Below are 25,756 nucleotides of genomic sequence, written 5' to 3'. Positions count from 1 at the left end.
CACCAGTCAGTGTACTCTCAGTCAGTATACTTTCAGTCAGTGTACTCTCAGTCAGGGTACACCAGTCAGTGAACTCTCAGTCAGTGTACTTTCAGTCAGTGTAGTCTCAGTCAGTGTACACCAGTCAGTGTACTCTCAGTCAGTGTACTTTCAGTCAGTGTACTCTCAGTCAGTGTACACCAGTCAGTGTACTCTCAGTCAGTGTACTCTCAGTCAGGGTACACCAGTCAGTGTACTCTCAGTCAGTATACTTTCAGTCAGTGTACTCTCAGTCAGTGTACTTTCAGTCAGTGTACTCTCAGTCAGAGTACACCAGTCAGTGAACTCTCAGTCAGTGTACTCTCAGTCAGGGTACACCAGTCAGTGTACTCTCAGTCAGTGTAGTCTCAGTCAGCGTACACCAGTCAGAGTACACCAGTCAGTGTACTCTCAGTCAGTGTGCTCTCAGTCAGAGTACACCAGTCAGTGTACTCTCAGTCAGTGTACTCTCAGTCAGAGTACACCAGTCAGTGTACTCTCAGTCAGTATACTCTCAGTCAGAGCACACCCGTCAGTGTACTCTCAGTCAGTGTACTCTCAGTCAGAGTACACCAGTCAGTGTACTCTCAGTCAGTGTACTCTCAGTCAGAGTACACCAGTCAGTGTACTCTCAGTCAGTGTACTCTCAGTCAGAGTACACCAGTCAGTGTACTCTCAGTCAGGGTACACCAGTCAGTCTACTCTCAGTCAGTGTACTCTCAGTCAGGGTACACCAGTCAGTGTACTCTCAGTCAGGGTACACCAGTCAGTGTACTCTCAATCAGAGTACACCAGTCAGTGTACTCTCAGTCAGTGTACTCTCAGTCAGGGTACACCAGTCAGTGTACTCTCAGTCAGAGTACACCAGTCAGTGTACTCTCAGTCAGTGTACTCACAGTCAGGGTACACCAGTCAGTGTACTCTCAGTCAGAGAACACCAGTCAGTGTACTCTCAATCAGTGTACTCTCAGTCAGAGTACACCAGTCAGTGTACTCTCAGTCAGTGTACTCTCAGTCAGGGTACACCAGTCAGTCTATTCTCAGTTAGTGTACTCTCACTCAGGGTACACCAGTCAGTGTACTCTCAGTCAGGGTACACCAGTCAGTGTACTCTCAGTCAGAGTACACCAGTCAGTGTACTCTCAGTCAGTGTGCTCTCAGTCAGAGTACACCAGTCAGTGTACTCTCAGTCAGTGTACTCTCAGTCAGAGTACACCAGTCAGTGTACTCTCAGTCAGTATACTCTCAGTCAGAGCACACCCGTCAGTGTACTCTCAGTCAGTGTACTCTCAGTCAGAGTACACCAGTCAGTGTACTCTCAGTCAGTGTACTCTCAGTCAGAGTACACCAGTCAGTGTACTCTCAGTCAGTGTACTTTCAGTCAGTGTACTCTCAGTCAGAGTACACCAGTCAGTGAACTCTCAGTCAGTGTACTCTCAGTCAGGGTACACCAGTCAGTGTACTCTCAGTCAGTGTAGTCTCAGTCAGGGTACACCAGTCAGTGTACTCTCAGTCAGAGTACACCAGTCAGTGAACTCTCAGTCAGTGTAGTCTCAGTCAGGGTACACCAGTCAGTGTACTCTCAGTCAGAGTACACCAGTCAGTGTAATCTCAGTCAGAGTACACCAGTCAGTGTACTCTCAGTCAGTGTACTCTCAGTCAGGGTACACCAGTCAGTGTACTCTCATCAGGGTACACCAGTCAGTGTACTCTCAGTCAGTGTACTCTCAGTCAGGGTACACCAGTCAATGTACACCAGTCAGTGTATTCTCAGTCAGTGTACTCTCAGTCAGGGTACACCAGTCAGTGTACTCTCAGTTAGGGTACACCAGTCAGAGTACTCTCAGTCAGAGTACACCAGTCAGTGTACTCTCAGTCAGTGTACTCTCAGTCAGAGTACACCAGTCAGTGTACTCTCAGTCAGAGTACACCAGTCAGTGTACTCTCAGTCAGTGTACTCTCAGTCAGAGTACACCAGTCAGTCTACTCTCAGTCAGTGTACTCTCAGTCAGGGTACACCAGTCAGTGTACTCTCAGTCAGGGTACACCAGTCAGTGTACTCTCAGTCAGAGTACACCAGTCAGTGTACTCTCAGTCAATGTACTCTCAGTCAGAGTACACCAGTCAGTGTACTCTCAGTCAGTGTACTCTCAGTCAGAGTACACCAGTCAGTGTACTCTCAGTCAGTGTACTCTCAGTCAGAGCACACCAGTCAGTGTACTCTCAGTCAGAGTACACCAGTCAGTGTACTCTCAGTCAGTGTACTCTCAGTCAGAGTACACCAGTCAGTGTACTCTCAGTCAGGGTACACCAGTCAGTCTACTCTCAGTCAGTGTACTCTCAGTCAGGGTACACCAGTCAGTGTACTCTCAGTCAGGGTACACCAGTCAGTGTACTCTCAGTCAGAGTACACCAGTCAGTGTACTCTCAGTCAGTGTACTCTCAGTCAGAGTACACCAGTCAGTGTACTCTCAGTCAGTGTACCCTCAGTCAGGGTACACCAGTAGGTGTACTCTCAGTCAGGGTACACCAGTCAGTGTACTCTCAGTCAGAGTACACCAGTCAGTGTACTCTCAGTCAGGGTACACCAGTCAGTGTACTCTCAGTCAGAGTACACCAGTCAGTGTACTCTCAGTCAGTGTACTCTCAGTCAGAGTACACCAGTCAGTGTACTCTCAGTCAGTGTACTCTCAGTCAGGGTACACCAGTCAGTGTACTCTCAGTCAGTGTACTCTCAGTCAGGGTACACCAGTCAGTGTACTCTCAGTCAGGGTACACCAGTCAGTGTACTCTCAGTCAGTGCACTCTCAGTCAGGGTACACCAGTCAGTGTACTCTCAGTCAGAGTACACCAGTCAGTGTACTCTCAGTCAGTGTACTCTCAGTCAGGGTACACCAGTCAGTGTACTCTCAGCCAGTGTACTCTCAGTCAGGGTACACCAGTCAGTGTACTCTCAGTCAGGGTACACCAGTCAGTGTACTCTCAGTCAGAGTACACCAGTCAGTGTACACCAGTCAGTGTACTCTCAGTCAGTATACTTTCAGTCAGTGTACTCTCAGTCAGGGTACACCAGTCAGTGAACTCTCAGTCAGTGTACTTTCAGTCAGTGTAGTCTCAGTCAGTGTACACCAGTCAGTGTACTCTCAGTCAGTGTACTTTCAGTCAGTGTACTCTCAGTCAGTGTACACCAGTCAGTGTACTCTCAGTCAGTGTACTCTCAGTCAGGGTACACCAGTCAGTGTACTCTCAGTCAGTATACTTTCAGTCAGTGTACTCTCAGTCAGTGTACTTTCAGTCAGTGTACTCTCAGTCAGAGTACACCAGTCAGTGAACTCTCAGTCAGTGTACTCTCAGTCAGGGTACACCAGTCAGTGTACTCTCAGTCAGTGTAGTCTCAGTCAGCGTACACCAGTCAGTGTACTCTCAGTCAGAGTACACCAGTCAGTGAACTCTCAGTCAGTGTAGTCTCAGTCAGGGTACACCAGTCAGTGTACTCTCAGTCAGAGTACACCAGTCAGTGTTATCTCAGTCAGAGTACACCAGTCAGTGTACTCTCAGTCAGTGTACTCTCAGTCAGGGTACACCTTTCAGTGTACTCTCATCAGGGTACACCAGTCAGTGTACTCTCAGTCAGTGTACTCTCAGTCAGGGTACACCAGTCAGGGTACACCAGTCAGTGTATTCTCAGTCAGTGTACTCTCAGTCAGGGTACACCAGTCAGTGTACTCTCAGACAGGGTACACCAGTCAGTTTACTCTCAGTCAGAGTACACCAGTCAGTGTACTCTCAGTCAGTGTACTCTCAGTCAGAGTACACCAGTCAGTGTACTCTCAGTCAGAGTACACCAGTCAGTGTACTCTCAGTCAGTGTACTCTCAGTCAGAGTACACCAGTCAGTGTACTCTCAGTCAGTGTACTCTCAGTCAGAGCACACCAGTCAGTGTACTCTCAGTCAGGGTACACCAGTCAGTCTACTCTCAGTCAGTGTACTCTCAGTCAGGGTACAGCAGTCAGTGTACTCTCAGTCAGAGCACACCAGTCAGTGTACTCTCAGTCAGAGCACACCAGTCAGTGTACTCTCAGTCAGTGTACTCTCAGTCAGAGTACACCAGTCAGTGTACTCTCAGTCAGTGTACTCTCAGTCAGAGTACACCAGTCAGTGTACTCTCAGTCAGGGTACACCAGTCAGTCTACTCTCAGTCAGTGTACTCTCAGTCAGGGTACACCAGTCAGTGTACTCTCAGTCAGGGTACACCAGTCAGTGTACTCTCAGTCAGAGTACACCAGTCAGTGTACTCTCAGTCAGTGTACTCTCAGTCAGGGTACACCAGTCAGTGTACTCTCAGTCAGAGTACACCAGTCAGTGTACTCTCAGTCAGTGTACTCACAGTCAGGGTACACCAGTCAGTGTACTCTCAGTCAGAGTACACCAGTCAGTGCACTCTCAGTCAGTGTACTCTCAGTCAGAGTACACCAGTCAGTGTACTCTCAGTCAGTGTACTCTCAGTCAGGGTACACCAGTCAGTCTACTCTCAGTTAGTGTACTCTCAGTCAGGGTACACCAGTCAGTGTACTCTCAGTCAGGGTACACCAGTCAGTGTACTCTCAGTCAGAGCACACCAGTCAGTGTACTCTCAGTCAGGGTACACCAGTCAGTCTACTCTCAGTCAGTGTACTCTCAGTCAGGGTACACCAGTCTGTGTGCTCTCAGTCAGAGCACACCAGTCAGTGTACTCTCAGTCAGAGCACACCAGTCAGTGTACTCTCAGTCAGTGTACTCTCAGTCAGAGTACACCAGTCAGTGTACTCTCAGTCAGTGTACTCTCAGTCAGAGTACACCAGTCAGTGTACTCTCAGTCAGGGTACACCAGTCAGTCTACTCTCAGTCAGTGTACTCTCAGTCAGGGTACACCAGTCAGTGTACTCTCAGTCAGGGCACACCAGTCAGTGTACTCTCAGTCAGAGTACACCAGTCAGTGTACTCTCAGTCGGTGTACTCTCAGTCAGGGTACACCAGTCAGTGTACTCTCAGTCAGAGTACACCAGTCAGTGTACTCTCAGTCAGTGTACTCACAGTCAGGGTACACCAGTCAGTGTACTCTCAGTCAGAGTACACCAGTCAGTGTACTCTCAATCAGTGTACTCTCAGTCAGAGTACACCAGTCAGTGTACTCTCAGTCAGTGTACTCTCAGTCAGGGTACACCAGTCAGTCTACTCTCAGTTAGTGTACTCTCAGTCAGGGTACACCAGTCAGTGTACTCTCAGTCAGGGTACACCAGTCAGTGTACTCTCAGTCAGAGTACACCAGTCAGTGTACTCTCAGTCAGTGTACTCTCAGTCAGAGTACACCAGTCAGTGTACTCTCAGTCAGTGTACTCTCAGTCAGAGTACACCAGTCAGTGTACTCTCAGTCAGTATACTCTCAGTCAGAGCACACCAGTCAGTGTACTCTCAGTCAGTGTACTCTCAGTCAGAGTACACCAGTCAGTGTACTCTCAGTCAGTGTACTCTCAGTCAGAGTACACCAGTCAGTGTACTCTCAGTCAGGGTACACCAGTCAGTCTACTCTCAGTCAGTGTACTCTCAGTCAGGGTACACCAGTCAGTGTACTCTCAGTCAGGGTACACCAGTCAGTGTACTCTCAGTCAGAGTACACCAGTCAGTGTACTCTCAGTCAGTGTACTCTCAGTCAGGGTACACCAGTCAGTGTACTCTCAGTCAGAGTACACCAGTCAGTGTACTCTCAGTCAGTGTACTCACAGTCAGGGTACACCAGTCAGTGTACTCTCAGTCAGAGTACACCAGTCAGTGTACTCTCAGTCAGTGTACTCTCAGTCAGAGTACACCAGTCAGTGTATTCTCAGTCAGTGTACTCTCAGTCAGGGTACACCAGTCAGTGTACTCTTAGTCAGAGTACACCAGTCAGTGTACTCTCAGTCAGAGTACACCAGTCAGTGTACTCTCAGTCAGTGTACTCTCAGTCAGGGTACACCAGTCAGTGTACTCTCAGTCAGAGTACACCAGTCAGTGTACTCTCAGTCAGTGTACTCTCAGTCAGGGTACACCAGTCAGTGTACTCTTAGTCAGAGTACACCAGTCAGTGTACTCTCAGTCAGAGTACTCCAGTCAGTGTACTCTCAGTCAGTGTACTCTCAGTCAGGGTACACCAGTCAGTGTACTCTCAGTCAGGGTACACCAGTCAGTGTACTCTCAGTCAGGGTACACCAGTCAGTGTACTCTCAGTCAGAGCACACCAGTCAGTGTACTCTCAGTCAGTGTACTCTCAGTCAGGGTACACCAGTCAGTGTACTCTCAGTCAGAGTACACCAGTCAGTGTACTCTCAGTCAGTGTACTCTCAGTCAGGGTACACCAGTCAGTGTACTCTCAGTCAGAGTACACCAGTCAGTGTACTCTCAGTCAGAGTACACCAGTCAGTGTACTCTCAGTCAGTGTACTCTCAGTCAGGGTACACCAGTCAGTGTACTCTCAGTCAGGGTACACCAGTCAGTGAACTCTCAGTCAGTGTACTCTCAGTCAGAGTACACCAGTCAGTGTACTTTCAGTCAGAGTACACCAGTCAGTGTACTTTCAGTCAGTGTACTCTCAGTCAGAGTACTCTCAGTCAGAGTACACCAGTCAGTGAACTCTCAGTCAGTGTAGTCTCAGTCAGGGTACACCAGTCAGTGTACTCTCAGTCAGAGTACACCAGTCAGTGTACTCTCAGTCAGTGTACTCTCAGTCAGGGTACACCAGTCAGTGTACTCTCAGTCAGGGTACACCAGTCAGTGTACTCGCAGTCAGTGTACTCTCAGTCTGGGTACACCAGTCAGTGTACTCTCAGTCAGTGTACTCTCAGTCAGGGTACACCAGTCAGTGTACTCTCAGTCAGGGTACACCAGTCAGTGTACTCTCAGTCAGGGTACATCAGTCAGTGCACTCGCAGTCAGTGTACTCTCAGTCAGGGTACACCAGTCAGTGTACTCTCAGTCAGTGTACTCTCAGTCAGGGTACACCAGTCAGTGTACTCTCAGTCAGAGTACACCAGTCAGTGTACTCTCAGTCAGTGTACTCTCAGTCAGTGTACTCTCAGTCAGGGTACACCAGTCAGTGTACTCTCAGTCAGAGTACACCAGTCAGTGTACTCTCAGTCAAGGTACACCAGTCAGTGTACTCTCAGTCAGAGTACACCAGTCAGTGTACTCTCAGTCAGGGTACGCCAGTCAGTGTACTCTCAGTCAGGGTACACCAGTCAGTGTACTCTCAGTCAGTGTACTCTCAGTCAGTGTACTCTCAGTCAGGGTACACCAGTCAGTGTACTCTCAGTCAGAGTACACCAGTCAGTGTACTCTCAGTCAGTGTACTCTCAGTCAGGGTACACCAGTCAGTGTACTCTCAGTCAGTGTACTCTTAGTCAGGGTACACCAGTCAGTGTACTCTCAGTCAGGGTACACCAGTCAGTGAACTCTCAGTCAGGGTACACCTCTGGGCAGATGTGTTACAAGATAATGACGGAGTGAACACTCCAAACAAATGGAAGATTATATTTTCCTCCAAGTTCCCTGTTGTTCCTAAAGACATTTCTGATTCCATAAAAGACATCTGATACCTTGTTATTCTTTATGTCTATGTCTTGACAGTGAATGTTAGCAGGCTATTCTCCCATGGAGGCTTCACAGCCAAGTCTAATTGCGTATTTAACTAATGTTGTAGATTCTCAGTATCTCTGCCTGCTCCCTCTGTCCCAATGATTCTCTGTCAAACATGTCTCTGTTCCTCTCTTACAGCTGCCTGTAGATTGCCGAGACAACCTGGCCCATGCAGAGCAAAGATTAATCTCTGGGCATTTGACTCAGCTATTGGTAAATGTGCTCCCTTCGTGTACAGTGGGTGTCATGGAAATGGCAACAAATTCTATACCAGGAAGGAGTGCGACGAGTACTGTGACGTAGTTCCAGAAGGTACAGCATGTGTTCCTTTGAATCTCTGCCCCAGCTGAACCCTGGTATATTTCAGCTGGGAGTAACTCTATCTCCTGGTCACTTCCATTTCATGGGGTTGGACATGGTAGAACTCACAGCCACCAATCAAAGGTCTGCTGGTGGCTGAAGTGAGACACTGCGAGCACAGGTGTGCAAGAGAAGAAATAAAGGTCGAAATATGAAGTTTTGTCCCTTTGTTAGGATGGGGGTGGTTACAGCCCCCGTAGAGGTCACAGGTTTGGACCATCCAGTTCCCCGTGACCTCCACAGAGTCTGAAATTCCCGGCTAACGTGATGGGGCTTCGCCTTTAACAAGGCTAACAGAGCATAAAAATCCTGCCCTGAGTGTAGGTCAGGCAGGAAACCCTTCGGGGACTGGAGGAGTTGGTGTATGTGTCAATAAACCAGTATTTTTGCATCCTACCCTTCGTTCCATATGTGTCCACTCTGTGTGGATTCTACACTGGCGACGAGGGTCAAGTGCAGCTGCCGTTGGCACTATGTGCTGCGTACTTGGACCACTTTGCATAGGCCTCAGGAGGCCTCTCTTCAGCCAGCGGAGAGGCCTCATATTGGAAAATGTGAGCCATATGATGCAGGTACTGATAGAACATAGAACATTACAGCGCAGTACGGGCCCTTCGGCCCTCGATGTTGCACCGACCTGTGAAACCATCTGAAGCCTATCTGACCTACACTATTCCATTTTCATCCATATGTCTATCCAGTGACCACTTAAATGCCCTTAAAGTTGGCGAGTCTACTACTGTTGCAGGCAGGGTGTTCCACACCCCTACTACTCTCTGAGTAAAGAAACTGCCTCTGACATCTGTCCTATATCTACCACCCCTCAATTTAAAGCTATGTCCCCTCGTGTTGGTCATCACCATCCGAGGAAAGAGACTCTCACTGTCCACCCTATCTAACCCTCTGACTATCTTATATGTCTCTATTAAGTCACTTCTCAGCCTTCTCCTCTCTAACGAAAACAACCTCAAGTCCCTGAGCCTTTCCTCGTAAGACTTTCCCTCCATACCAGGCAACATCCTAGTAAATCTCCTCTGAACCCTTTCCAAAGCTTCCACATCCTTCCTATAATGTGGTGACCAGAACTGCACGCAGTACTCCAGGAGCGGCCGCACCAGAGTTATGTACAGCTGCAGCATGACCTTGTGGCTCCGAAACTCAATCCCCCTACTGATAAAGGCTAGCACACCATATGCATTCTTAACAGCCCTATTAACCTGGGTGGCAACTTTCAGGGATTTATGTACCTGGATGCTGAGATCTCTCTGTTCATCTACATTACCAAGAATCTTGCCATTAGCCCAGTACTCTGCATTCCTGTTACTCCTTCCAAAGTGAACCACCTCACACTTTTCCGCATTAAACTCCATCTGCCACCTCTCAGCCCAGCTCTGCAGCTCAAAAAACTCAATAAGGTTTGTGAGGCATGACCTACCCTTCACAAAATCGTGTCGGCTATCTCTAATCAACTTGTTCTTTTCAAGATGATTATAAACCCTATCTCTTATAACCTTTTCCAACATTTTACCCAAAACCGAAGTAAGGCTCACAGGTCTATAATTACCAGGGTTGTCTCTACTCCCTTCTTGAACAAGGGGACAACATTTGCTATCCTCCAGTCTTCCGGCACTATTCCTGTCGACAAAGACGACATAAAGATCAAGGACAAAGGCTCTGCAATCTCCTCCCTGGCTTCCCAGAGAATCCTAGGGTAAATCCCATCTGGCCCAGGGGACTTATCTATTTTTACACTTTCCAAAATTGCTAACACCTCCTCCTTGTGAACCTCAATTCCATCTAGCCTGGTCGACTGAACCTGAGTATTCTCCTCGACAACATTGTCTTTCTCCAGTGTAAACACTGACGAAAAATATCCATTTAACGCTTCCCCTATCTCCTCTGATTCCACACACAACTTTCCACTACTATCCTTGATTGGCCCTAATCTTACTCTAGTCATTCTTTTGTTCCTGATATACCTATAGAAAGCCTTAGGGTTTTCCTTGATCCTATCCGCCAATGACTTTTCGTGTCCTCTCCTCGCTCTTCTTAACTCTCCCTTTAGGTCCTTCCTGGCTAACTTGTAACTCTCAAGTGCCCTAACTGAGCCTTCATGTCTCATCCTAACATAAGCCTTCTTCCTCTTGACAAGTGCTTCAACTTCCTTAGTAAACCACGGTTCCCTTGCTCGACAACTTCCTCCCTGCCTGACAGGTACATACTTATCAAGGACACGCAGTAGCTGTTCCTTGAAAAAGCTCCACATTTCGAATGTACCCATCCCCTGCAGTTTCCTTCCCCATCTGTATGTGGACTCCGCACAGGCTGGGTCACTGTCTGTGCGGAGTCTGCACGTCCACCCCGTGTGTGCGTGGGTTTCCTCCGGGTGCTCCGGTTTCCTCCCATAGTCCAAAGATGTGCGGGCTAGGTGGATTGGCAATGCTAAATTGCCCGTAGTGTCCTAAAAGTAAGGTTAAGGGGGAGGGGGGGGGGGGGGGGGGGGGGGGGGGGGGGGGGGGGGGTTGTTGGGTAACGGGTATAGGGTGGATACGTGGGTTTGAGTAGGGTGATCATTGCTCGGCACAACATCGAGGGCCGAAGGGCCTGTTCTGTGCTGTACTGTTCTATGTTCTATGTTCTATCCTATGCATCCTAAATCTTGCTGAATAGCATCATAATTGCCTTTCCCCCAGCTATAATTCTTGCCTTGCGGTATATACCCATCCCTGCCCATTGCTAAAGTAAACATAACCGAATTGTGATCACTATCACCAAAGTGCTCACCTACATCTAAATCTAACACCTGGCCGGGTTCATTACCTAGTACCAAATCCAATGTGGCCTCGTGGTGATTGGGGACAGTACATTGAACGAAGGCAATACTTTTTCAAGTCCACCTATAGTATCATCAAAAGTCTGACCTACCCGGATGAACCTCATACCAGGTCTTTCATACATACATCGATACATAGAACATACAGTGCAGAAGGAGGCCATCTGGCCCATCGAGTCTGCACCGATCCACTTAAGCCCTCACTTCCACCCTATCCCCATAACCCCTCCTAACCTGTTTGGACACTAAGGGCAATTTAGCATGGCCAATCCACCTAACCTAACCTTATTTAAGGAAGGATGTTAAAGCTCTGGAGATAGTGCAGAGGAGATTTACTGGAATGATAAAAGGAATGAAGAATGTTAGATACAAGGAAAGATTGGAGAAATTGGGCTTGTTCGCCTTGTAGCAGAGAAGATTAAGAACAAAGAACAAAGAAAATTACAGCACAGGAACAGGCCCTTCGGCCCTCCCAGCCTGCGCCGATCCAGATCCTTTATCTAAACCTGTCTCCTATTTTCCAAGGTCTACTTCCCTCTGTTCCCGCCCATTCATATACCTGTCTAGATGCTTCTTAAATGATGCTATCGTGCCCGCCTCTACCACCTCCGCTGGTAAAGCGTTCCAGGCACTCACCACCTTCTGCGTAAAAATCTTTCCACGCACATCTCCCTTAAACTTTCCCCCTCTCACCTTGAAATCGTGACCCTTTGTAACTGACACTCCCACTCTTGGGAAAAGCTTGTTGCTGTCCACCCTGTCCATACCTCTCATAATTTTGTAGACCTCAATCAGGTCCCCCCTCAACCTCCGTCTTTCCAACGAAAACAATCCTAATCTACTCAACCTTTCTTCATAGCTAGCACCCTCCATACCAGGCAACATCCTGGTGAACCTCCTCTGCACCCTCTCCAAGGCATCCACATCCACATCCTTCTGGTAATGTGGTGAACAGAACTGCACGCAGTATTCCAAATATGGCCGAACCAAAGTCCTATACAACTGTAACATGACCTTATTGGGGTGTTGATAATTATGAACAATTGTGACAGGGTAAAGAAGGATATTCTGTTTCCATTAGTTCGTATGTTGGTGATGAGGTCACAATTTCAAGATGGTCAACAAGAGAGTTAGAGGTGAGATCAGGGGAGTTATTGGGTTTGGAATGCACTGCCTGGCAAAGTGGTGGAGCTGGATTCCATAGTGGTTTCAATAGAGAGCTGGATACATATTTGAAAGTGATTAATTTCAAGGGCTAATGAGATGGGCTGGAGCATGTGTAGCTCTAGCCGTGTACACTAGCTGTGTAGCTCTCTTGGGAGCTGTTGCGGACACGATAGGCCGAATGGCCTCCTGTACTGTAAATAACCAAAAAGAGAAAAAAGCTTAAGTATACGATGTTGCAAGGACCAGTGGCAAGCTGGAAGATTGGTAAACTTTCAAAAATAAACAAAGGGATACTAAAAAAGTAATAAAGAAGAGCCAAGATAACTTCCGAAAGAAAGCTAGTGCAAAATATCAAAAAGGATAGCAAAAGCTTCTATAAGCACATAAAAGGGAAGACGGTCACTAAAGTGAATGTTGGTCCCTTGAAAGATGAAACCAAAGTGAATAGTGGGGACCATAGAAATGGTGGAGATGCTAATCAATATTTTGTCCCAGTTTTCACAGTGGACACTAATACCATCCCCATAGGGTCTGGTCATTCAGAGGTAATAGAAAGGGTGAAACTTGGAACAATAAGCATCGATAGGGAAATAGTTCTCAACAATTGGGATTGAAGGCAGACAAGTCCCCAGGCCCTTTGGCCTACAACCCAGGGTGTTAAAGGAAGTAGCAGCGGAGATAGTGGATCCATTGGTTATAATATTCCAAAATTCCCTGGACATGGGAAAAGTTCCAGTGGATTGCGAAAATTCTACATTTTAAAAAAGGGAGGGTGGTAGAATGTAGGAAATTACAGACCAGTTAGAACAAAGAACAATGCAGCATAGGAACAGGCGTTTCGGCCCTCCAAGCCTGCTCTGATCACTTGTCCTATCTAGACCAACTGCCCGTATCCTCCTATACCCCGTCTGTTCATATGCTTATCTACATAGTCTTAAAGGTCGCTTTAATACCTCAACCACCTCACTTGGCAGTGCATTCCTCGCTGCAAAAAAACTTCCCCCACACATCTCCACTGAACCTATCCCCCTCACCTTGAACTTGTGCCCCTTGTAATTTTCAATTCCGCCCTGGGAAAAAAGCCTCCAACTGTTCACCCCATTTATACCTCTCATAATTTTATTAACTTCTATCAGGTCACCCCTCAGCCTCCGTCTCTCCAGGGAGAACAATCCCATTTTATTCAATCTCTTCTCATAGCTAATACCCTCCATACCAGGCAACATCCTGGTAAACTTTTTCATAGAATTTACAGTGCAGAAGGAGGCCATTCGGCCCATCGAGTCTGCACTGGCTCTTGGAAAGAGCACCCTACCCAAGCCCACACTTTCGCCCTATCCCCATAACCCAGTAACCCCACCCAACACTAATTTTGGACACTAAGGGCAATTTTCTGTATTCTCTCCAAAGCCTCCAGATCCTTCTGGTACTGTGGTGACCAGAATTGGACACAGTATTCCAAATGTAGCCTAACCAACGTTCTATACAGCTGTAACATAATTTTCAAGCTTTTATACTCTATACCCCGTCCTACGAAGGCAAGCATTCCATCTGCTTTCTTTACCACCACTTCCACCTGTGCCGCCACTTTTAAGGATCTGTGGACCTGCACGCCCAGATCTCTGTGTCTCTATGCTTCTGATGGTTCTGCCATTTATTTTGTATCTCCCATCTGAATTGGATCTACCAAAATGCATCTCCTCGCATTTGTCTGGGTTAAATTCCATCTGTCATTTCTCCGCCCAATTTTGCAGCCTATCTATATCCTGTTGTATTCTCTGACAATCTTCATCACTATCCGCAATTCCTGCAATCTTAGCATCATCCACAAACTTGCTAATCAGACCAGCTACGTTTTCTTCCAAGTCATTTATATGTATTACAAAGAACAGAGGTCCCCTGCGGAACACCACTAGTTACAGACCTCCATTCATAAAAACACCCTTTCATTGCTACCCTCGGTCTTCTATGGCCAAGTCAGTTCTGAATCCATCCAGCTAGTTCACCCCTGACCCCATGTGATTTGATCTTTTGCACCATCCTGTCATGAGGGACCTTATCAAATGCTTATCAAATGATTTTGTCCATGTGGACAAAATCTCCCGCTCTCCCCTTGTCAATCATTTTTGTCACCTCCTCAAAAAATTCAATCAAATTACTGAGACATGACCTCCCTTGCACAAAACCATGCTGTCTGTCGCTAATAAGACCATTCACTTCCAAATTTGCATAGATCCTATCTCTGAGAATTTTTTCCAACAATTTCACTATCACAGACGTCAAGTTCACTGGCCTATAATTACTCGGGTTATCCTTGCAACCCTTTTTAAATAATGGTACAACATTGGCTATCCTCCAACCCTCTGGGATTCCCACCTGTAGTCAACGAGGAAACAAAGATTTCTGCGATTTCATTTTGTCTCCCTCAGTAATCTGGGATAGATGCCATCTGGCCCTGGCGATTTGTGTACCTTAATGCTTTTTAACACACCTAACATTTCTCCCTCATAAAAATGACCTGTTCTAAAGTGTTTACACATCCCTCTGAGACACCACCTATCAACGTGTCCTTCTCCTTTGTGAATATCGATGCAAAATACTCATTAAGGATCTCACCTACTTCTGTTGCTTCCACACATAATTTCCCTCCTTTGTTCTTGAGTGGACCAACTCTTTCTCCAGATATCCTCTTATTCCTAATATACGCATAAACTGCCCTGGGATTCTCCTTTATCCTGTCTGCCAAGGACATTCCATGACCCTTTTTGCCCTCCTAATTCTTGCTTGAGCTCTTTTCTACTTTCTTCAAGTGCTTCATCTGTTTTTAGTTGCCTGCACCCCACGTATGCATCTTTTTTCTTTTTGACTAGACTCTGATTTCCATCGTCAGCCACGGTTCCTGAATCCTGCCTCTCCTGTCCTTCCTTTTTACTGGCACATGCCCGTCCTGCACTCCCATCAACTGCTTCTTAAAGGACTCCCACAAGCCAAATGTGGATTTACCCTCAAACAGCCTCTCCCAAACAACAGCCTCCAAATCCTGCCTAAGCTTGTTGTAGTTAGCCTTCCTCAATTTAGCACCTTAACCTGAGGACAACACTCGTCCTTTTCCATGAGTATCGGTTTAACATCTGTTGTTGGCAAATTGTTAAAATCCATTATTAATAAATAAATAAATAATCAAGAACGTCATATCAGCACATTTGGAAATCTCAAACCATAATCCATCACAGTCAGCAATGTTTTATGAAGGGTAAATCATGTTTAACTAATTTGCTCGAGTTCTTTGAAAATGTAACAAGTGGATAATGGAGATCTTGTAGATGTAATATATCTGGACTTCTAGAAGGCACAAAAGGTTTATCCACAAGATTAGATCACATGAGCTTAGGGGTAATTTATTATCTTGGAAAGAAGACTGGCTGACGGACAGAGTCAGGATAAATGGATCTTTTTATGGAGGGCAAGATGTAACTAGTGGGGACCACAGGGTTCGCTCCTTGGGCTGCAACTATTTACAATCTATATTAACGACTTGGATACAGGGTAAAAGGTTCTCTAGCCAATTCATTAAAATAGGTGGGATACTAAGTTGCAGTGAGGAAGTAGGAACCTTACAAGTAGATATAGATAGTTTAGGTGAGTGAGCCAAAATGTGGCAGATGGAGCTGAACATGGATAAGTGTGAGGTCATTCATTTTGGTCAGAAAAAAGGAAAGGCAACTTATCCATATGGGGAGACATGTGCAAGAGTCACAGAAAACCTGCATGCAGGTTGTTACGAAACTCTGGGCGAGTGCACAGTCAGTTCCAGCCCCACAGAACTCTGAGGCTCAACATAAGTGAATTAACCAATAATTTGTGTTTTCCTGAGATCTTTAGACCCCGACTGCTCCAATGATTTACCGACACGGTAGCACAAGTGGATATCACAGTGGCTTCACAGCGCCAAGGTCCCAGGTTCGATTCCTGGCTTGGGTCACTGTCTGTGAGGAGTCTGTACATCCTCCCCGTGTGTGCGTGGGTTTCCTCCGGGTGCTCCAGTTTCCTCCCACAGTCCAAAGACGTGCAGGTGAGGTGGATTGGCCATGGTAAATTGCCCTTAGTGACCAAAAAGGTTAAGAGGGGTTATTGGGTTATGGGGATAGGGTGGAAGTGAGGGCTTAAGTGGGTCAGTGCAGACTCGATGGGTCGAATGGCCTCCTTCTGCACTGTATGTTCTATGTTCTATGTTGTATGTTCTACGATACCAGATTTAGAAGTAAAACATTTTAAAAACTGTTTATTTATAACGAATTGAGACAATTCACACCTCTTTAACCTGGGGTTACACCTATTTCTGGATCTGTAAAGACATTAATTACCTGCAAATGCTCGCATTCAAAGAATCGTCTTGCATCTTTGCCTTTGTCTATATATATATATATATGTTTCTGGAAACTACTTCTCAATTCACCTGAGGAAGGAGCAGTGCTCCGAAAGCTAGTGATTTGAAACAAACCTGTTGGACTTTAACCTGGTGTTGTAAGACTTTTTACTGTGCTCACCCCAGTCCAATGCCAGCATCTCCACATCATATTTATAACGAGTAAAGGATGAGCATACAAAGGAAATAATTTGCACTATGGTCTTCTAGTCTACCTGTTCCCAAAACCCTGTCCCACCCTCCACCCAGACACATGGTAAGGAGAGGCCGGGGGGGTGGGGGAAGAATTAAAATTACGAGAATTAAAGGAAAAGGTTTGAGATTAATCTTTGCTGCTATGGTTGTGGCCTCTGTAGGCGCCTGTCTTCTCCGAATGAGACCTTCTGGAGAATTGGTTTATACAAGAGCTTCAGGTCAGTGCAATTCTGATCTTCAGTCACTAGATTTGGCTTTGCACACGTGATTCAGGTTGGTGCAATTCTGGCCTCCGACCACCAGATGGCGGTTTACATGAGAGATCTCTTCTCACCGAAGTCAAGACAAAATGGAGCTATTCACATGACCCACCTTTCTTCCGGAAGATTCCGAATGACCACCAATCGCAAGCAACAACAGGAAATGGCTCAGAATTTCAGATTCACCAATTGGCAGCTTGCCAAGTCAATCAAACTGACATCATGGGTTCTGCCACAGAACCCAAAGGGGAAGTCGTGGCTCGTCCATTGGACCAGGGGTGTTTCAGTTTGTCCAAAGTCTGTAGTTTAAGCAAAAGTCTGTGTGATAGCAGCCAGCAAGAATTGTAGATTAAAGGCACTCATCAGGGCACGGAAGGTGCGGAATTCAGTTATCATAGAATTTACAGTGCAGAAGGAGGCCATTCGGCCCATCGAGTCTGCACCGGCTCTTGGAAAGAGCACCCTACCCAAGGTCAACACCTCCACCCCATCCCCATAACCCAGTAACCCCACCCAACACTAAGGGTAATTCTGGACACTAAGGGCAATTTATCATGGCCAATCCACCTAACCTGCACATCTTTGGACTGTGGGAGGAAACCGGAGCACCCGGGGGAAACCCGAGGATGTGCAGACTCCGAGACAGTGAACCAAGCCGGAATCGAACCTGGGACCCTGGAGCTGTGAAGCAATTGTGCTATCCACAATGCTACCGTGCTGCCCCAGAAGGAAGAAGGAAACACAGAACAAAGGGTTTACAACAGTATACTAACAAGGTACAGCAGGTAATAAAGCAAATGGAATGTTGGCATTTATAGCTAAAGGAATAGAGTATAAAGGTAATGAAGTGTTGTTGCAACTATACAAGGCTGCCCTGGAATATTGCTTGGAGCTTTGGTCCCCTTGAGGAAAGATGTAGTGGTGGAGACAGTTCAGAGGAGGGTCAAAGGACGGTACACCACAGAAACAGTCCCTTCGGTCCTCCAAGCCTGCACTGATCTTGATGCCTGTCTAAACTAAAGCTTTCTGCACTTCCGGGTCCGTATCCGTTCTATTCCCATCCTATTCATCAAGAACGTCGCTATTGTATCTGCTTCAGCCACCTCTCCCAGCAGCTTATTCCAGGCACTCAGTAGCCTCTGTTTAAAAAAAAGGCCTTAGTGGCCTTAGCGAGGGAACATGTTAACCCCAAGCCTCCAATAATTATTCGCCTGTTCTGATTTCACACAGCCACCCAGGCAGAGGTTGAATCTACTACTGACTTTTTGGCCCGCCTACGGAAACTTGCTGAGTCCTATGAGTTCAGACCAATGTTGAATGAAGCCTTGAGAGATCGCTTGGTCTGTGGAATCCATGACACAGCAAAGCAATGGAAGCTCCTGGTGGAACTCACTTATATTTACAGTGGGCAGGGACTTCTGATGGCGACATGTAGGTGGAGGTCGCATGTTACGTTCTGAGGTAAAAAGATGGTTCTCATCACCCAACTTATTGACCCACTTCGACCCAGACAGACCACTCATACGGATGTGCGCTGCATCTTCTTATGGGGTTGGGCCATACTTGCCCACCATATGGATGACAAGTCAGAGCTCCCGACTGCGTTCGCCTCCAGGACGCTCACCAATGCAGAAAGCAACTGTATGCAGATCAAGGAAGGGCTGGCCTTTGTTTTTGGGGTGAAGATGTTTCATCAGTATGGCTACGGACATGTGTTCATGGTGTTTACAGACCACAAACCACTGTTAGGATGTTCATAGAGGACCGGGCAATCCCTCCCGTAGCGTCCGCTCGGATCCAGCGTGGGGATTTGCTACTGGACGCATATGAGTACTTATTGGAACACCGTTCGGGATGAAGATTCCCTGTGCAGATGCCTTGAGCCACCTCCCCCTCCCCCACCAGGCTGCCGCAGTCTGCCTCGGCCGACAAAGTCGACACCACATTCCATTTTATGGACTTTCTGCCGGTCACGGCATCTCACATTCGGGTTTGGATCCAGGCTGACTCGCAGTTGTCCCGCATTCGACACATCATCTTATCAGGGGCCCAGCACCGCATTTTGCCAGATGACCTGAGAGCCTATACTTGAGTCAAGCGTTGAGCGTTGAGGTTGGCGTTATCCTGCGGGAAACACTTGTTGTGGTTCCAGAATGTGGGCGTGGCCCACTCTTGCAGGACCAACACAACAGACACCCGGGAGTGTCCATGGTGAAGATGTCGGCCACAGTTATGGCTGGTGGCCAGGAATGAACGGCAAAAATCAAGATATTGGGCCAGCGTTGAGTGTTGTACCAAGAGCACCAGACGTTACCGCCGATGGCATGCTCCACCTGTGGGAATGGCCAGGTCAACCCTGGCCCAGCCTCCCCATTGACTTTGCGGGACCTTTCCAGGGTTCCATGTTTCCTGTCATTTTAGACATCCACTCCAAGTGAATGCAGGCCAACTACCACAAAGACCACAATCGAACACCTGTGCCAGACCTTCAGCACTCACCGGAAACCCGAGGTGTTAGTCTCAGGTAACGGGATGGCTTTCATGTGCGTGCAGTTCGGCTCATTTGTGACCACGACCAGGATTTACGACACGCTCACCGCTCAGTAACGCCCAGCCTCCAGTGGATTGGCTAAACGGGCGGTCCAAACATTCAAACAAGGCATGAGGAAGCAGACGTCCGGATCTTGGGAGACTCGGCTGGCCTGGTGCCTTTTCTGTTATTGGACCATGCCTGCGCACTCGACTGAGTTTGCTAATTCCAGACGTTAGAATATAGAATATAGAACCGTACAGCACAGAACAGGCCCTTCGGCCCTCGATGTTGTGCCGAGCAATGATCACCCTACTTAAACCCACGTAACCCGTATACCCGCAACCCAACAATCCCCCCCATTAACCTTACACTACGGGCAATTTAGCATGGCCAATCCACCTAACCCGCACATCTTTGGACTGTGGGAGGAAACCGGAGCACCCGGAGGAAACCCACGCACACACGGGGAGGACGTGCAGACTCCACACAGACAGTGACCCAGCCGGGAATCGAACCTGGGACCCTGGAGCTGTGAAGCATTGATGCTAACCACCATGCTACCGTGAGGCCCTGGTGGGCAGGTTCGACCAGGTTCCACGTGGCTAGAACAGGCCCGAGGTGGACAGAGCCCACTGCCATACGCCCCTGCGATGTTCCACCCCGGGCGATTTGGTACAGGTCTGGAATTTTGGCGACAGCACCGCATGGATCCCGCAGCTGTGTCCCTGATTTGCCGGACCCAATCCCAGCTACACTCCTTCCCGCATGTTCCTCCGCCCCCGCTGTCACTGCTGCCCTCAGCTCCACCAAATACCGAGCTCCAGGACGCTGCGATGCTGACGCAGACCCGTCCGACTCTGACATGGACATTCAGTCGCTGACAGAATCCGCTGAGCTGATTCCCAACGGCGCACTTGCCATCCCAACTCCAGCCAGCTGCTCCACACGCAAACTGCGGTTCCCAGCCCGCTATACCTTTCCTGACACCGCACAGAAGAGAACGAGGGGCCCCTCGTGCCAGTCCGCGCACCTCACCTCAGACGTGGGTGGAGAGGGGGCTGGGAGAAGTGTTACAGCCTACAGTGAGGCCACGGGGTGTGGACCATCCGGTTCCCCGAGACCTCCACAGAGTTTGAACTTTCCGGTAATGGGGCCTTTAACGAGGGGAGCCCACATCGGGAGACAGTTCGGGGAATGGAGGGAGTTGGTGTTTATGTGTCAATAAACGAGTATTTTTGCATCTTACCCTTCGTTCCATGTGTTTACTCTGTGCGGATTTGACAGGGACTAAATATTGTTCAAAGGTCAGAGCAGTGGCGTGCAGAGGGGGGGGGGGGGGGGGGGGGGGGGCGACGGTGCATTGGCCCCGGGCATCCATTGGATGGGGGCATTCAATCAGAGAAGGAAATACATTTTTTTTAAAATTCTTTTTATTTAGATTACCCAATTATTTTTTTCAATTAAGGGGCAATTTAGCGTGGCCAATCCACCTACTCTGCACATTTTTTGGGTTGTGGGGGCGAAACCCACGCAGACACGGGGAGAATGTGCAAACTCCACACGGACAGTGACCCAGAGCCGGGATCGAACCTGGGACCTCAGTTCCGTGAGGCGGTTGTGCTAACCACTAGGCCACCGTGCTGCCCCAGAGAAGGAAATAAGATAGTAATTTTAAAATTTCAGCGGTGATAAATCAATTTTTGGAGGCTCACCGCACTGCAGAGGCAGTTGTTAGCCCTTTATTCCTTCAACATGGTGTACCCTTTCTGTCTAGAGAAAATGGTGCTTCTCCCCATCCCCCCACACGTATGCGCATGATGTACGTGGTGCAACCATCAAAAGCAACAAGCAGACGTGGCTGTTCGTTCCCGCGTTTCCTCAAGTCATAACTAGTCTTTTCTTCAGCTTTTTGTGCACCTAGATTAGTTCTTTTACCTACTCAGGTCAGTGAATAGCTCTAGAACGGGTGCAACTACGTTTTTTATAGGTTTTTTGGTGATATTTAATGAAATATTTACGTGGGATGTAGTAAGAGTGAAACCTGGATGATCAGAGGACTGCTATGGCATTTAATCTCGGAATAGGAGACATTTATTCCTTAACATGCTAATATTCGAATACAGATACCACTAATATGCAAGTCTATGATATAAATTGCACATAATTATCAGTGGAGAATCAGTGTGAAATAATTTGATACGAAGGAACAAAGAAATGAAATATGGTTTATCCGTCTGCAACTGACCGATTGTTTACCATTTTCTTCCCATTTTCTCATGCGTCTTACAGTTTTTGAGATAGAAAATGAAATGTTACAAGTATTTCGTGTACAACCGAGTGGAGCACAGAACAGGAAAAAAAAGTGGGCCAGAGTCGAAGAAGAGTCCCATCAAAGAGGGGCATTAGATGCATGGATAAAAAGAAGTAAAGAAGAAGTAGGAGAACCTGGAGAAGTAAAAGATGATGTGGGTGCAGAGAAGGATTTTTCTGATACGGATTCAGCTCGATCAGAACATAATACTCTCTCTCCTCAGTCTCGTTGTCAGGATGATGATGATCCATGTGAAGAAAATAAAGAAGATTTTAGCATATTTTTGCAAAGAAGCGATTTTGGTTGTTTGAAGAAACTGATTCCAGATCATTTGAAGATGACAATATTACAACATGGCCCTGAAAGATATCAGAATAAAAGTGGTCCATTTGCTGAGAAGGATGGGAGATCATTTTCCAAACAGTGGTTTGATAAAGTTTCCACAAACTGAGAAATTGTGGAGAGAAAATGGTTGTTATACTCTCCATATCGGAAAGCATGCTACTGTTTTGTTTGCTTTTTGTTTTCAAAGGAGCATTTGTCGTCTGTGTCAAACTTTGGAAAGGAAGACGGTTTCTCCACTTGGAGAAAATTAAATCCAAGAATACCTGACCATGACAAAAGCCCTTCTCATAGAGCTCACATGAGGGAATACCTGAACGTCGTAGTTCGACTCCATCATTCAACTACGATAGATGCTGAACTTCAACAGCAAATGTCTGCTGAAAAGAAAAGATGGAAAGCTATAACTGAACGGATTGTCGAGGTTATATCCTTTCTGGCAAAACAGAATCTGGCCTATCGTGGACATCGAGGAGAAGGAATATCTGGGTTACCAGAGCCAGGGGAGACAGTCAGTGAAAATACAGGAAACTTTCTAGCAACAATCAGACTTTTGGCAGCAGGGTAGCATGGTGGTTAGCATAAATGCTTCACAGCTCCAGGGTCCCAGGTTCGATTCCCGGCTGGGTCACTGTCTGTGTGGAGTCTGCACGTCCTCCCCCTGTGTGCGTGGGTTTCCTCCGGGTGCTCCGGTTTCCCCCCAACAGTCCAAATATGTGCAGGTTAGGTGGATTGGCCATGCTAATTTGCCCGTAGTGTCCTAATAAAAGTAAGGTTAAGGGGGGGTTGTTGGGTTACAGGTATAGGGTGGATACGTGGGTTGAGTAGAGTGATCATGGCTCGGCACAACATTGAGGGCCGAAGGGCCTGTTCTGTGCTGTACTGTTCTATGTTCTATGATGACATCTTAGCAAAACACTTGCAGAGAGGGAAAGAGAAACCAAAAAGTGTCACCTACTTGTCCAACAGAATTCAAAACAAAATAATCAATCTTCTTGGTGAAACTGTCAAGAAAAATATAATTTCTGAAATTAAGGACGCAAAATATTTTAGCATAATGCTGGATTCAACTCCAGATATTGCCCATGAAGATCAGGTTTCTGAAATTCTGCGTAACGTTCATATTGATGAAAACAGAAAAGTAGAAATAAAGGAGACATTTCTGGGATTTTTTTCAAGTCAACAAGAAAGATGCAGTCAGCCTGGTAAATAAAATTCAGAAAAAATTGGAAGAAGACAAAATTTCCATGAATGACTGTCGTGGTCAAGCATATGATAACGCAGCAGTTATGGCTGGAGTGAGAGGAGGTGTTTAACAAAAATTCTTGAAGTTAACCCAAAAGCTGTGTTTGTGAACTGCGAGAACCACAGCCTCAATTTGGCCTGTGTCCATGCAAGTGAGGTGCAACCTGTTGTTGTTACATTTTTTGGCATTCTAGAAAAACTCTTTACTTTTTTTTCTTCATCTACTTCTCGTTGGGAAGTGTTAAAATCATTTGTCACTCGGACTGTGAAAAGACAGTGTGACACAAGATGGAGTTCCAGCCATGATGCTGTGCAAGTAATCCACGAAGAGTGTGACAACGTTATTGCAAGCCTTCAACACCTGCTGGAAGGAGAATTTTCAAGGGAAACGAAATCTGATGCAGGATCGCTACTGAACTCTATTCAACAGTTCCCGTTTATAGCTTTATTACATTTTTGGTAATCAGTTTTATCATCAGTGGATAAAGTCTCAAAACGTTTGCAGGATCCGAAAATGGGGTTCCATGAAGCTTCTTGTGATCTGAGAGGACTTATTCATATCTTGAATTTGAAGAATGATGAAATAATCCACAATGCAATAGATTTAGCCAATGAATATTGTGAAAATTGGGGAATACCAATTGCACGAAGAAGGAGGAGAAGAATAATGCCTGGAGAGTCAGCAAGAGATAGTGGACTGACGGCACAAGAAGAAATGAATAGAGTAATGGTAGAGATTGTGAACAGATAAAAACTGAAATTGAAGACCGCAGTGTCCGTCTTCAAAGACTCAGTGACCGATTTTCTTTTCTTCTGAACTTGAATTCAGTAGTGATTGAAGATGAACAAGAAAGAGAGAAATTAAAAAAGGAATGTTCAGACTTTGCAAATTATTATGACAATGATGTGGTTGCAATTCAATTATATGACAAAATTATTGATTTTGTGATGCTCCTTCGAGCTGGAGGGAATAGAGTTCCCCCTGATCCTAAAGATGCTCTGGAGTCTTTACTGCAGTATGGGAGGGATGTCTTTCCGACGCTGTGTGTTTCATACAGATTACTGCTTACAATCGCATTTTCAGTCGCAAGCTGTGAAAGGTCATTTTCAAAACTGAAATTAATAAAAACATATCTGAGGTCTTCTATGTCACAGGAGCGACTGACCAACCTGGCTTTAATAAGCATTGAAAAGGAATTTCTCACAGCTGATGTAAAAAGTGAAGTAGTTCAGATGTTTTGTGACAGGAGGTATCATTTGGGGAAAAGAACTTAATAAATTTGATTGATTTATATTAAAATCGAATAAAGCGTTTATTTCATGTTTCATCTGTGTTTATATATTCAAAATGTTTTCCTTTCTCATAATATTTCTCAGTATATTAGGCCTTATACTTGAGTCTTTGGGGCATACAATCAAGATTTGCCCCGGGCATCACCAGACCTCTGCACGCCACTGGGTCAGAGCCTCCCAGAGTCAGAGGGAAGGGCAGAAACTGCTCGATGTTTCATGTATTGTTACACTGTGGCACTAACCTGTAACTGACTCTGAGCTAACTGTTCCTACTCTCTTTTCCAGGTGAGGATGAGCTTCTGGCTGTTCCAAAGAAAGTGTAGCTGGAAATAAAAGAAGAGAAAATTGAGAGTAACAATGGTCATTAAAGTGATGATTTAACCCAATCCATCAGACACGCTGTGTGGGCCTGATCTTAAAGACAGAGGGAGGAAGTTTACACCAATTCAGGCTCGATATTGTGATGATACTTTCAAACACATTGACCAATAAAACAATATAATCAAATCAATCATTTGCCTCGAGTGTCCAGAATGTGGATTGTTAAGTGTGCAATGTTGTGTGGTAGTATCCCTGTGCTAAATGGGACAGATTGAAAGCAGATCCAGCAAATCAAAGCTAAGTCATTGACAGAAGCAGAATTGTATTCCACCGCAATCTGTAACCTCATGAGTAGGAAAGTTCCTCACTGTACCATTACCATCAAACCAGGGACCCAATCCTGGTTCAGTGAGGAGTGTAGGAGACCATGCCAGCTTCAGCACCAAGTGTTTCTAAAAATGAGGCACCAGTGTGGTGAGGCGGTAATACAGAATGACACGCACGCTGAAGAGCAGAATTGGCAATGCAATTGACAGAGCTACGCAATCTCATAACCAGCAGGTTTTATCAAAGCTCTGCAGTCCTGTCACATCCAGACATCAAACACCTAACCAGATGGGAGCCAAAGCTATGGATCAGAGGATAAGGTAACTGTTGAACAGGCAGAAATAGTATGCAGCAAGTCTGTGAGGAAGGATAGACAGTTGATGGGGCAAAGTTGCACTCAGTGGAATGGGTTAAAGTGTGTCTGTTTCAATGCAAGGAGTGTCAGGAATAAGTGAGATGAACTTAAAGCATGGATCAG

At 46.5% G+C, this 25,756-nt stretch overlaps 1 protein-coding gene across 1 annotated transcript in view; it reads left to right on the top strand.

Moving 5' to 3' along the window:
• LOC119955791 (alpha-1-microglobulin/bikunin precursor) overlaps nucleotides 1–25,141 on the top strand; it is a 145,637-nt gene extending 120,496 nt beyond the window's left edge. The window contains exons 9-10 of the mRNA XM_038782371.1: nucleotides 7,804–7,977; nucleotides 24,916–25,141. Of these exons, the coding sequence (XP_038638299.1) occupies nucleotides 7,804–7,977; nucleotides 24,916–24,953 (212 nt within the window). The 3' untranslated portion in view covers nucleotides 24,954–25,141. The remainder of the gene's footprint in view (nucleotides 1–7,803; nucleotides 7,978–24,915) is intronic.
• The last annotated feature ends 615 nt before the right edge of the window (nucleotides 25,142–25,756 follow it).

The sequence above is a fragment of the Scyliorhinus canicula genome, chromosome 21, assembly GCF_902713615.1.
Source record: "Scyliorhinus canicula chromosome 21, sScyCan1.1, whole genome shotgun sequence".
NCBI classification, from domain to species: domain Eukaryota; kingdom Metazoa; phylum Chordata; class Chondrichthyes; order Carcharhiniformes; family Scyliorhinidae; genus Scyliorhinus; species Scyliorhinus canicula.
The sequence above is the reverse complement of the archived record's forward strand: the minus strand, read 5'-3'. Positions and strand labels throughout refer to the sequence as shown.